This window comes from Rhinolophus ferrumequinum, chromosome 8 (genome assembly GCF_004115265.2).
Source record: "Rhinolophus ferrumequinum isolate MPI-CBG mRhiFer1 chromosome 8, mRhiFer1_v1.p, whole genome shotgun sequence".
Classification (NCBI taxonomy): domain Eukaryota; kingdom Metazoa; phylum Chordata; class Mammalia; order Chiroptera; family Rhinolophidae; genus Rhinolophus; species Rhinolophus ferrumequinum.
Window position 1 is genome coordinate 6,410,555 of NC_046291.1, and position 14,285 is coordinate 6,424,839.

The window sequence follows — 14,285 nt, forward strand, 5'->3', positions numbered from 1 at the left end:
GCTCTGAGGCCACACCAGGTAGAGAGACCTCTGCCAAGTGCACCGAGGAGGCATGGGTCCGGGCCGCGCGTCTGCCAGCCTGTTTTAGTTTATGTGCTAGAATTTTGGGGAAGATTTGTATAGAAAAAAAAAGCCTGAATAAACTGTGCACTCTCCTATATCTCAGGTCACCTACCATCATGCTGATCCCAACTAGAATCAGGCCCTTCCCCATCGTGACCTGGAGGCAACTGTCTAAACTTCTAAGCGTAAGAGGAAGTGAGGAAACTTCCTCCAGTGAGGAAACTTGCTCAAGTGTTTGCCTTGCCACTGTAGGGCGTGGAAGGACTGGGAGAAGAGCCTGAGGCTCAGATGTGGTTAGAAGATAAGAATTCCATTCCGATGACAGTAGATGAGGGTGCCGAGCCGGAGCAGTCCTTGAAAAGTGTTCCCTTTACCAGACAGTTGCATGAGGGTGGGGAGGGGTAGGAGGCATATTGAAAGGTGGTGGAAAGGCTGGGAGGCCTAAAGGAGACGGAAGTTAGAGGTAGGAGGAGAGCAAGGGAGTAGTTGGAGGTAGTAGGAGCCACGGAGAAAGTCTTCTGAGGATGGATTCAGATAGATCCACACAACACAAAATCAGATTTCTAAGGCCAGCAAGCTTACTTCAGTCCCAGTCTTTCAACCTAAGCCAGCTCTTAAAAACAGACACCCAGCACAGTGACCTGTTACGTTGTTTACAAACCTTAGGGCCCAAGTTCTTAGATTTAAGTCAAATCCACTATTAATAACATTGAAATGCAGGAGAAAAGCTGATTAAAAAGTTTGTACTCTTTGCATGACAGTCTTATACGATTAAATGTCTTTTTTTACTTTTTGAAAAAAAATTTTGATTTCAATAAACATTCGTTATTTTGGGGTAGAAATTTCTGAGTTCCATATCATTTCCATCACGGAGTGAAGTCGTCCATAACAGCAGTGATGATCCATGGATGTTGATAAATTGTTCAACGTCCAAACTAACATTAAGTTGGGTTTTTTTTTCCCAATGCATCACTTCCAGAGAAGCTCACTGCTGGATCTTGGGAGCCATCCATCTTGTTTTGTCCACTGTGGTAACAATAGCTATTAATTCTAGTTTCAAGGTGGCTTCTTCTGTATGTTCTTTACTATAGGACTTCCATTCAACTGGACTTCAGGCGATTCTCAACCATGGTTGTTCTGTAGTTAAGTTGTAAGTTTGATGTGTTCTTGAAAATATTTTACTTTGAATTCTTATTTGAGTTCTAAGGATTCACAGCAAAATATGTGCTCAGGATTTAGTCTGTGGTTACCTTGAAGTGACCTTAGATAAACCTCGAGTTGCCTGGTGCCTTCATTAGCAAACTGGGACACGGGATCAAGAACACGGCAGAGTTCTTCCAAAGACTCCTCTGGTCCCAGGTGGTCTTTACAGACATGAAATAAAACAATTGTGTCCCGCCTCTGCTAAGGACTCAGATGGATATTCTGGGAACTTTTCTATTATTCTCAGAATCAGCCTTTGAAGCTATTGTCTCTCACTGGGGAGCTGCTTGGGCAAGATTTCCACTTCAGTGTCTGAGGGTGACAGAAAACCTCACAGGGCATTTCTTTACCGTTAACTAAGGCCCAAGTTACACAAGACTATGCATGAGTGGCCCTGTGAGTTTGCTTCAGTCACCACGATGACCCCGGTGAGCACACTACTTTATTTTTCAAGTTTCCCAGGATTTCCATGGCAGCGGGTGTGGCAGTCGCCACAAGGAAGCAGGCAGCCACCTTCTTGGCATGAGACATGTATGGCCCTTCTCAACTTCCAGGACACAGCTCAGGAATGCCGAGAATGCTGCTGCAGACAAAAATGCCGTACCCAGGGGAACGTCATCTAACTGAGCAGACCAAATAAACAAAAAACTGTGAAAATAGACATGCGATTCATTTCATGAAATCATTTGTGAGCATTGTTCTGGGTACATGACACTGTGGCACTGTGCGGGGAGTGTGTGTGTGCGCGCACGTGTAGGGGAGATAAAAACAGAGGGCTCTGCTTACAAGGATGTTCAGATCTAGTAAGGACGATAGACCTGTGTACAATGGCTTCCAAGTACAAATGGCAGGTGCTGCAGGGGTGGAGAGGTGGGCAAATGGATTCTGAGGGAGGGTGGGGTCCTCCCGTCTGAGCACCTCCTCAGGCAGTCCATCCTGCTCCTTCCCTAGACTTCCGCAGAGACTCCCATTCGTCACTTGCTTGTGGCTGGGAGAGCTGGTTGTCCTCACGCTCCTACTGGGAGCTAATCTCCCACCTGGGGTCCCAGCCCTGAGCCTCCTACTTCCTTCATGACCTGGCTCCAAAAATCTGTTCCTTCTTTCCTCATCCTCAACATCTTTTCTATTCACCTTCCCACACAGCCTACAAGCACACTCCAATATCTTTCATCCATTTATTAAAAAAACAGGAAAGAAAATCTCAAAATAATTATTTTTGTGTTACTACAATGGTAATACGCATGCTTTGCAGAAAACTTAGATACAGGTGGGAAAAGGAGAAGAAAAAAATCTATAAATCCACCATCAGGAAATAACTATATATCGTTTCTATTTTGGTGCGTATTTAATTCCTATAACTTCAACACCTTGTATAGTGTCTGAACAAAGCAAATATTCAATGACTTTTTACTAAATGAATGAACGAAAAACGAATAAGTTTCATGGAGGAAGTGGCACTTTAGCTGGATCTCAAAATAGGATTCATACTGGTAGAGATGAGGGGAAGGGCACCCAGGAAGAGGGAAAAACATATGCGAAGTCTCAGAGTTGTGACAATTCCGTATTAGACCAAACAGACTCTTCAGTGGCAGAAGTAGAGGCTGAGGGGAGACTAGAGGGCGTGTGGCCCTACTGTGGAGGTCTTTGCATGTCATGCTCTGGAGATTGGACTTTTGTGGATGATCACAACCCTCACACGGATGTTGAGAAACAGTGTGATAGGACCAGATTCAGCTTCTAGACAGTCATTTAGAAAAATAGAATGGAGAGGCCATGAACAATTTCCCCCAAGTATTCTAGAGAAGTGGGTCCGTGACTGTGGTGACAGAAAAGAGACAATCAACTCGAGACACGTGGCACTGCTGGGATGTGGCAGATGTGAGGCAGTCTAGAGACTGAGAGCCCGAGTGGCTGCGGAGGGTGTGATGCCATTCAAATGGAGAAGACAGGGCTTCAACCCAGGCTGGAAATGGAGATGTTTTACTGCGTGAAGGGAGGCGAAAGGATGAGGCAAGGCGGAGGGCCATTCTGATCTCTGAGGGGGAGACTTCAGCAGATCAAGCTGGCTGGTCTCTCTGGTTTCCAAGGAGACCTGAAAGTCTGGGGCGGGGGGAATCATGGGTCTTGAAGGAAAGAGGAGTGGAAGGCAAAGTTGAAGCCTGGGGCCAAAAATAAAGGTTTGAAACAGCGACATTTACAATAAATAAAACGACTGCTAAGTAGCACTGAAGGTCCAGCTGAAGAGACAGCCTAAACTGGTACATGCCATAGTTCTCCTGCAATGGCCAATGTTCAAAATGGGGTGTGTTAGGCTGGGACTGGAAAGGTTTTCCTAGAGCTACAAGGAAGGGTCAGAGATTTGAAGGATGTTCTAAGATGGCAGTTAGGAAAGTGTGACCTTGACCGAAGTTTGGTCGTGGAAGGTGGGGTGGGGTGTTGCTAGAGGGGAGAGCTCCGTTATACAATAAAAGTCAGCTTTTCCCAAAGCAAAGATGTTCCAGGAAATGAGAAGAAACTCTAGTCCCAAGCAGACTCTGTAGTCCATGCATTTCTAGCAGGGTAGACAGGGAGAAAAGAACAGAAAAAAAATCCCATTGTGAAGACTTTTCAGATTCTTTTCTGAATGAGATTGGAGAGTTTTAAAAACGGAGAGACAAGACCTATTTTCTGATTTGGAAGGATCACTGACTGCTGTGTAGAGAGAAGATGTCATGGGGCAGAAGGAGAAGCTAGGACACCAGTGTAGTCCAGGTGGGGATGGCAGCTTGGTCCCAGGTGACAGTGCTGAGAGTGGTAAGGCGGGGGGCAGATTCTGGAGGCAGCGAGAAGGCAAAACTGGGCTGACTTACTGGTGGAATGGATGTGAGGGGTGGGACCAAAGTCAATAATGACCCCAGAGTTTTTGGCCTGTGTATGTGGCAGAAATGAAGCTGTCATTGATTGACACTGAAATGGGCAACTCCTGAAGTACACAATTGCATTCTGAGCCAGACAGCACGTGGCAGGGCTACTGTGAATAGCGGGGCAGGCAAGCTGTGAATAGCTACTGTAATTATGAGACCCTTCTTTTATTATTCTGAACTTTGACCCTGAGATACGATGGTTCTGAGGTCTAAGGACTTAGTTATCAAGTCAGATTCATTGCTTTGACCTTCTTCAAAGTGTAAGATCAGTGTTTTTACAAAATGACTTCACATTATGACGCCTCTGATGAGTGGGGCACATGGACATGACCTCTGTTTTGTAGGACCTTAGTGCCAAGTGAGGCAGAAGTGCCAGGGGTGTTCAGGAGACAGTGAGCTCACTGGACTGACACGGTCACAGTGGATTTCCTGGTACCAGAGCTGGATCTTCCAAGATTTAGCTGGGTCTGTTTTCCCTTATAACAATATAGAGTCACAAATATCTAGATCAGAGAACAATGCTCTCACTACAAATATGGGAGAAAAATGCCAAAAGGGATCCTTCAGAGTTTACAGATCTAAAAGTCTGGGCACTGGCTTAAGGAAAACATATATGACCAAGTGGACGTTAAAAAAATCTAGTGGGTGTTTAAAAAGTTGCAATAGCCTTCCTATAGCTTATCATACCTGGTCCAGAAAATAAGACAATCCAGCAGACTAAGGAAAAATGCAAACCTTGCTCCACTTCAGCTCCAGGAGACTGGCAGTCATGTTGCCGTAGACGTGGTGTGATGCGGCTGGCCCTGCTCTGGCTCCTTCTAAGCCCAAGGCTTACAACCAACCACAAGACGCCCCCACTACATACAGACCCAGATGCCAGCTTCGGCCACCCTCGTCCTCATTCACTCAGGTTCTTGCTGCAGGGCCACCTCCCTCCTCATTGTCCTACGCTGGCTCCCTGACTCTCCCACCTGTCCCCTCCCCCCAACACCCCATTCCTATTTCATGCATCTTGTCTGTGGGAGACCTCCTCTGTCACTATATTCCAGGACTAACCGACCAGGTCCACCCTCATGTGCTCTCTTGGTCCGTACGGTGGTGCTTGGAGGAGCCCAGTACAAGGAATGTGGTTAGTGGCTCCACAGCTGGTCTTGGTCCAAATCCCTGCACTTCCGCTTTGGCTTAGTTTGATGGAGGCCCAGCATCACTCCTGGACCCTGTGCTTGCTTCACACCTGCTCTGCAGCCCCCTCATGCCAGAAAGCTGGGCTACTTAACACTGCCTCCAACAGAAACCCAAAAGACCAATTGAGTTTTCAGAGTGCCTCTTTCTAGTGCTTCTTTTATGAATCTCATATTTTAGAAGCTCATTAGATCAGGCAGCTTTTTATTCCTTGGGTTTGACCCTGGCAGGCATAATTCAGATTCAAAGTTCTTTTCTGTTGACTCAAGTCAGTTTTCTTCTATGGGCTTTTCTATTTAGTTAAACTTTCGCAAAAATAAGCATTTATAAAAATATAAAAGTAATACGTTTTCAAAAAACATTAGAAAATACAAAACGTAGAAACAATTACTCATAGTCTTACTACCCAAATACAACCAAATATTGGCATTCTATTTTATTTCCTTCTGGTCTTTTTCCATTCAATTTTTCCCCATGCATGTTCCCACCCCCACCAAAATATGATTTCTGGCAAACTGTCTTCACAATTCCTTCTTTGTACTTCAGATCATGTGTGCTTCTTGACTTTTAAAAAGGCACTTATAATCAGATATATAGGAGTCATAAAAAGCAAACGTAACGTGTGTAACTTGTTTTGATTCCAATTCAGACAAATCAATTAGAGATAATCTGGGAAATGTAACTACAGACTGGATTCTGGATATGACACGAAGGCAGCCACATTACTCTTAGGTGTGCTGATGGCATCGTGGTTACGTAAGAAAATGGCCGAAATCTTGAGTCACATATCAAAATAATGTATGAGTGACATGACATGATGTCTGTGGTTTGTTTTGAAATACGTTAGCAAAGAGAACAAGTGTTGATCGTAGTTGAATCTGGGAGACAGGGATGGTGGGTGTATTGTGCTATGTTCTTTACTTTCATGTATGTGTGAAATATTTCAAAATAAAAATTTAAAAAATTAAAGTATCAATAGTTCACACAGTCAAATAGTGTTAAAGGCTTGTTATGAAAAACAGCAGCGCTGTGTTCCTCTCACAGGGTAATCACTGTCATGTTTTGGCAGATCAGGTTATTTTGGTATTACTTTCATATTTCTATATAACCTGCTTGAGTGCTACTTCTTGATTTTTCAGGTTTAGGCATTAGTCACAAACTTCACTATAGAAGAAGAGAATTTATTTTTCTTTCTACATACACTCCCTTCCCCCAACCAAACCCACATAACTGTTCCAGGCCCTCATCCTCCCAATAAAGTTACATCATAAACTATCAGAATCCGCTATTATGCTTATGTAAATATTAAATGTTACTTTTCTCTCCTACACAACTTCTATTTCCATTGGAATGAACAACTGTCTTGTTTTAATTTGCTTGGTTTGTCTGTATACTACGTACATGCATCCACCCCAAACTTTCCAACTATCTCAACGTATGGTCTGTGGACCCTTGAGACCCTTTCAGGGATCCATGAGGTCAAAACCATTTTCATAATAACACTTAAGCATTATTTGCCCGTTGCCATGTGCTGACATTTACACTGATGATAGAAAAGCACCGGCAGGGATAATTGCTGCTGCCTTGGCATGAATAAGGCAATGGCAACAAAGGGTACCAGTGGTCAGGGTACTCTTCACCACCTCACTAGCAGGGGAAAAAAGCTAGTTCACTTAAGAATGTTTTTGATGAAGCAGTAAACGTTATTAACTTGAGCACTTGTTTTTTTCACTTACGCCGCATGCTGAGGTATGATGGTTATCTTGAGGAAAAGCATTTATATGACTTTGAGTTGTGAGCTGAACTGACTTGCTCTTTTTACAGAACATCATTTTACTTGAAGGAACAAATGACACACAAACTATTGTTATTTGGCACTTCAAGAAAAACAGCTGACATTTTTTATTGCCAATGATAAAATACAAACTTTCACAAAAATTAGAATTTTGGAAACCTTGTATCTGACACACAATACATGTGTCAGTATTTCCTAATACTTAGACTTGATCTGTAGACTAAGATCCGTAGTGATATTAACAAATGTGCTTTCTTGATACCATATAATGAAATGTGCCTACATATAGAAGATCAGCATAATAAGCCAATATTTTCTAAATGATCTAAATTTCTAAATACATGATAAAATATCATGCATGGGTAAAAAAGCCATTCAAAGTGTAAGACAGACAACAGATTTTATTGTAACTCAGTAAGAAAAGTTCAACTGATATTGTATTAGTCTGCTAGGTCTGCCATAACATACCACAGATTGGGTGGCTTAAACAATAGCCATTTATTTCTTACATTTTTGGAGGCTGGGAAGTCCAAGATCAAGGTGCCAGCCCATTCTGCTCCGGGTGAGAGCTCTTTCTGGCTTGTAGATAGTCATCTTCTCACTGTGTCCTTACATGGCAGGAAGAGAGAGAGAGAGCAAGCTCTCTGGTCTCTTAAAAGGATACTGATCCTATCAGATCAGGGCCCCACCCTCATGACCTCATTTAACCTGAATTATCTCCTTAGAGGCCCTGCCTCTAAATATAGTCACACTGCGGGTTAGAGCTTCAACACATAAATTTGGGGCAAAGGGAGGCACAATTCAGCCCATAGCAGATCCGGTTTCAGATACTAGACTGCAATCACCTTGTAAGAAAGTACTGTCAAATTCTGGTGTCGTACAAAGATGAATATCCACAATTATCTGAAAGAGCTATTACAACACTTTTTTCTTTTCTGATTATGTGTGTCTAAAGCCAGATTTTCTTCACATACCTCAACCAAAAGAACTTATCCCAACAGAGTGAATATAGAAGCACATGAGAACTCAGTTTAATGTCTTCTCTAAGACAGATGTGAGATTTACAAAAAAGTAAAACAAGCTTCTCCTAATTTTGTTTTAGAAAATATAGTTATTTTCCATAAGATGTTATTTATGTTAACATATGAGTTAGATTACTATTATTTTAATTAAAATATGTAAATGTTTAAAATTTAATCAGTTTTAATTTCTAATATTGTAAGCAGTGAATCCACGTGAACAAAAGCTCCTTGAGGTCCTCAATAATTTTTTAGTGTAACAGGTCCTGAGACCAAAAAGTTTGGTAACTGCCAGTCTAAATCATCTCTCAAGAAGTTCAGACTCACAGATATTTTAACTATTTCATTTTCTCAAAGACATCTCTCCTAGAGCTTTCTGACCTGCTCCAATCTGGACCAGTTGTCTTCTACACAGTGTAGAGCTCTACCCTAGGACTTTTCTTCACCATCACCTAGGTCAGGTGCCAGTAAATTATGGCCTGTGGGTCAAATCCAGCCTGTCACCTGTTTTTAAAGTTTTACTGGAACACAGCCATGCTCATTAATTTATGTGCTGTCTTCTTTCCTGCTTCAATGACAGAGTTGTGTAGTTGCAACAGAGACCAAATGGCCTGTAAAGCTGAAAATATTTACTATTTGGTCTTCTACGGGAAAAGTCTGCCAATTTGTGATCTAGATGATCCTTCCACTTCTTTCCTGTGTTGGTTTACAGTGAGTGGTACCTCGGTTTTTTAACGTAATCCGTTCCAGAAGACAGTTCGAGTTCTGAAATGTTCAAAAACCGAGTCACGGTTTTCCCATAGAAAGTAATGCAAAATGGATTAATCCATTCCAGACCTTTAAAATCAACCCCCAAAACTGCAAATTTAGCATGAATTTTACTATCTAATGATACCATAGATCCATAAAATCCTCAGCGTTTGTCAACCGAAATGTTCATCAACGGAGATGTTCGAAAACTGAGGTATTACTGTATTTGTTTCCTGAATCCAATGTCTTTCTCCTGCCTTATTTACTTATCTGGTGAGGCACATCTTCTGGTGGCTTCTTCAGAAAAGGTATACGAGAAGTATATTTTTTTTGAGACACTGCATGTCTGAGACCTTGCACGACCTTCTACTCTTACATTTTATTGATAGCTTAGCTGGGTACAGAATTTTAGCATAGAAATCATAGCCCTTCAGAAATTAGAAAGCTTTACTTCATCATCATTTAGCTTCTAGGGTTATGATAGAAAAGTCTAAAGTTATTTTGAGTTTTGACCTACTGCACTTGACTTTGTTTCCCGACTCATAGAAGCCTGCAGGCTCTTTGCTGTGTCCTCAGTGTTCTGAAATTTTATGATGATGTGGCTTGGAGAGGATGTGTCTCCACCACAGTGCCGGGCAGTGGACTCTCTTAACCCAGCAAGTCACGTTCTCCAGTAATGGGCATTACCTTGAATTACTTATTTATTTCCCCTCAGGTTCTCTATTTCTGGAATATTTATTGAACAGATGTTGGATATCTTGGAGTGGCCCTATAATTTTCTATCTTTTTCTGGGATAATTCCTCAACTTTATCTGCCAACCAGAAGTCTGAATCTTCTTCATTTCGTCTATCATGGTTTTAATTTCTAAGAGCTCTTTTATCCCCCCATGAATATTTCTTTTTTGAAGTATCTAGATCTTGTGATATACGTAGATGCTTTCTCTTAAAAAACAATTCTCTGAGGACATAAATGACAGTTTCTTTTCCCTGTATAGTAGTGTTTTGTCCTATTTGCCTTTTTTTCTGTTCATTTGCTTTGGTTTTCCTGTATTACGTTAGAGGCTTTCCTCTTGACTGTCTCTTCATACATGAAAGTGAAATACTAAAAGGCTGATTTTTAGTGAAATCCTAAAAAGCTCCTCTTGTGTGGGTGGAGCCGATTGTAAGCTTTACTGTACGGAGATACAGCTGGGCTGTTGGTTTGGAAACTCTTGGGGTTATTATCTTCAAATCTTCTTCACTACTCAGATTTCTCAGAGAAGGATTTTCCCATTTCCTGACTAAAGGGTGTAGGTTTGGCTACTAGAATTCCGGGGTGGTTGGGAAAAGAAAGCTGCGATTCTTAACATTCAGTATGCCAGCATTCACTCAACTTCCCCTAAGGGACCACCACCATCAGGAGTGTTTAGTGTCCCCTAGTTCAGACATCCTTTACTTTACCCTGTCCAGAGAATAAATTTCTGGTCTTCTTCTAAGTTATGGGAGGGGCAATCTTTTAAAATAAACTTTCAAGCAATAGAATTAGTCTCTTCTTCACCCACTTCTTCCTCACTTTACAGAGCTACCTGGTGCTGTCAGTTTCGGAATTTCTTTGGGGTTCTGCTGTGTAAAGTGGGTTGTTTCTTGGCTTTCTCTGTTGTTGGCTCAGGATTCAGCTTTCTCAGGACTGCTAAGTCAGTTACCACTCATCCATCTGCTTCCCAGCTTCCAAAATTTTGTTGCCGTTGTCTCCTCTCCCATTCTTTGTCCTTGTGGGTTTATGTCTTTAAAAAAAAATCTCTTCACTGTTGTTTTAGTGAGGTTTTGGGAGGGAATGAAAGCAAATGTGGGTATTTGATCCTCCATCTTTATTTGGAACCTCTTTATAATTAAATATCTTTTTTTTTAACTTTCATTTAATTTTACAGCATAAACATTTCCCATGTTCTTACATGGTCTTCGTAACAGCTTTAGTAAAGCATAATATTCCACTGAGTCACTGCCATAGCTTACTTAATCATTACCCTATTTTTGAATGTTTAGAGTTGTTTCTGTTTTGGGGAGGGGACCAGTTTTTCATTTATTTGTCTTGTTTAATTCCCTCTATTTAGGGGATGCCTGTTGACATCCTTCTCCCCTCTGTTCTACCTCCATGGTTTCATCACCTTGTGCCTTGACTACGGTACTATTGCGTGCAAATTTAATTCAACCTTTAAACCACCAGGTCATTCTACACAATAATGCAGCACTAATATTTCTAAATGTTGCCTTTCTCAGGACACGGCAGAGGACCCGTATCACCTACAATTCACTTGTGGCTGGAATTTGAGGCTCCCCATAGTTTGATCACCCACTCACCTCCCCAAACTTGCCATCTTTCCCCTAAATGTCCTCCTGCAAATGGCCTGCTCTACTCACTGAGCTCAGGCTGCTTTTCCTGCCACTGCCAATCCACACTTAGACCCAATCGCCTGGACTCACCCACCCCACATGACCTTGCTTACACCATCTCTTCCTTCACCTGATAATAGGAAGAGATTGTCTATTATTCACTGATAATAGACAAGAACAAACAATTCATTTCTAATTTTTAGGGTCAGTCTTGCCTTTTAAATGAACTGACAGCTTTTCCGAGGTAGGAGCTCTCACATGTTCTTCTCTGTGGCCCTATACGGCCCTCCTACCACCATGGGACTCGAGCCCAGAGCCAGGAACACAGTGGCGGCTTAACAGGGCCTCAGTGAATGGAATGGACATGAGTGTAAGTCGTTACCTTGCCCTCTGGAGTCAGCATCCAGATCACGGAGAAGGTCAGTTTGTCGGTCATGGGATTGAGGCTGCACAGCTCCTCACACAGCAGCCTGGGAAGCATGGGGACCACCTGCAAACAGAGGACAGGCCCATGAGCACCTTTCTCCAATCTGCAGGAGTTTCCCACAGGCTTAGAAGCAGCCCAGAGGGCAGAATTTTGGTGAGCAGCTTGAGCTTCCAGAGCGAGCTGAAAATGGAGGCAGCTCTTGTCCCGGAAGACTCAGAAAGAACAGACGATCTGACACTTTTCCATGAGCCTCCAGAATCAAATGGGAATGTGATCTGTAAAGGTAAGAATTGGTAACACAGGGGAAAATTACGTTATAGCAATGAGAAACAACTATGTGTGACTATATACTAAAATTGAAGCTCTCGACTCAAGAATGACTTGTACTTTTGGATATAACTATTCCAGTTAAACTATATAATTAAGAACTCAAGAGCTTATATTTAAGTCTTTAATTCATTTTGAGTTAATTTTTATGTGTGGTGTACATTAGGGGTTTCATTCTTTTGCATGAGGCTGTCCAGTTTTCCCAGTACCATTTATTAAAGAAACTGTCCTTTCCCTATTGTGTGTTCTTGGCACCCTTGTCAAAGATAAGCTGACCATATACACGTGGGTTTATATCTGGGCTGTTTAACTGTTCCATTCAACTATGTGTTTGTTTTTATGCCATATCATACTGTTTTGGTTATTATAACTTTATCATATACCATGAAATCAGAAATGTGGTACCTCCAGCTTTATTCTTGTTTCTCCGATTGTTTTGGCTATTCAGGGTCTTTTGTGGTTTCATGTGAATTTTTGGATAGTTTTTTTTTCCTATTTTTGTTAAAAATTCTATTGGAATTTTAATAGGGATTACATCGAATCTGTAAGATCACTTTGGGGAGTATGGACATTTTAACAATATTAATTCTTCAAATCCAAGAACAGGATATCTTTCCACTTATTTGTGTCTTTGTCAATTTCTTTTATCAATATCTTATAGTTTTCAGTGTACAGTTCTTTCACCTCCTTGGTTAAATTTATTCCTAAGTATTCATTGTTTTTGATGCTATTGTAAGTGGGATTGCTTTCTTAAATCCTATATCACCTCACATCTGTTATAATGGCTATTATCAAAAAGACAAGAGACAACAAATGTTGTCGAGGATACGGAGGAAAAGGAACCCCTGTGCACTGTTAGTGGGAATGTAAATTGGTGCAGCCATTATGGGACAACAGCATGGAGATTTCTCAAAAAATGAAAAATAGAACTACCATGTGATTCAGCAATTCCACTTCTAGGGATACATTCGAAGGAAATGGTATAAGTACTTCAAAGAGATAGCTGCACTCCCATGTTCATTACAGTATTGTTCACAATAGCCAAGACATGGAAATCCTGCCTTTTGTGACAACATGGATGAACCTGGAGGGCATTATGCTAAGTGAAATAAGCCAGACAGAGAAATACAAACACTGTATGGTATTATGTAGATGTGGAATCTTTAAAAAAGAAAAACAAAAAACCTATTTCATAGAAACAGAGAGTAGAGTGGTGGTTGCCAGAGGCTGGGGGCGGGGTAAATGGGGAAATGTAGGTCAAAGGGTACCTACCGACTTTCAGTTTTAAGATGAGTAAGTTCTAGGATCTTAGGTACAGCATGGTGGCTACAGTTAATAATAGGATATTGTATATTTGAAATTTGCTGAGAGTAAATCTTGAGTGTTCTCTCACCACACACACAAAAAAGAGTTAATTACATGAAGTGATGGATGTGTTAATTATCTTGATCTTGGCAATCATTACATAATGTATGTGTATATCAAATCATCACTTTTACACTTCAAATATATTTGTCAATAATTCTTCAATAAAGCTGGGGAAAATAAAAGAACCCAAGGGCTGAGTATAAACTCATGACAGGATTTCATCAAAGTAAAATTGCTGAATCAATGCTTCAGTAATTGAAAATAACACAATTGACCAAATCACATGCTGGAACATTAACAGAATACTCCAGTGAACTATCACTGACAGGTTCATAAAGCCAGGTTCCCTAGATGAACTACTGTGGTCAACGAGTCATTCATTTTACAGGGTTTTAAGCCTAAATTATTTCTACCCTTTATTGAGCTTTCTATCCCATAATTAACTGACTCAGTGGTATACTCTCTCTAATTAAAAAAAAAAAAATCTCTTCAATTTGCTTTCAAATGATGACTTACAGCTACCCCAGAATGTTACTTATTTTCTCTAAAATTCCAAAGATGAAATGAGTATTTCTACCTGGGTCTCCTGAAGATACTTCAAACTCTCTCCTACCTTGAAATCTATTCCTTCTCTCATAGTTTTCTGGATGAATGTCTTAATCATTTGCCCCACCTCCCAAACTGAAAACGGCAGCATCAACAGCCTGTGTGCAACACGCTGTGGACCTGCCTGATATACGGTGTTAAGCAAAGGTAACAATGCAACCTGGTGTTAAGCGACTGAGAAGTAACAGGGAAGAGAAGCAACTACGCTCTAGTTGAGGTCAAGTTAGCTGGTTAAGTTTCTATAGTAGCAAAGGCAAAACAAACCCTAGTAG

The 14,285-nt window shown here is 41.3% G+C and overlaps 1 protein-coding gene across 2 annotated transcripts in view; it reads right to left on the reverse strand.

The window, feature by feature from the left end:
• The window catches only part of DIS3L2 (DIS3 like 3'-5' exoribonuclease 2), a 301,104-nt gene that overhangs the window by 77,911 nt on the left and 208,908 nt on the right, over positions 1 to 14,285 (reverse strand). For both annotated transcript variants that reach the window (XM_033112550.1, XM_033112549.1), the window contains one exon: positions 11,668 to 11,775. In XM_033112550.1, coding sequence (XP_032968441.1) covers positions 11,668 to 11,775 — 108 coding nt within the window. The remainder of the gene's footprint in view (positions 1 to 11,667; positions 11,776 to 14,285) is intronic.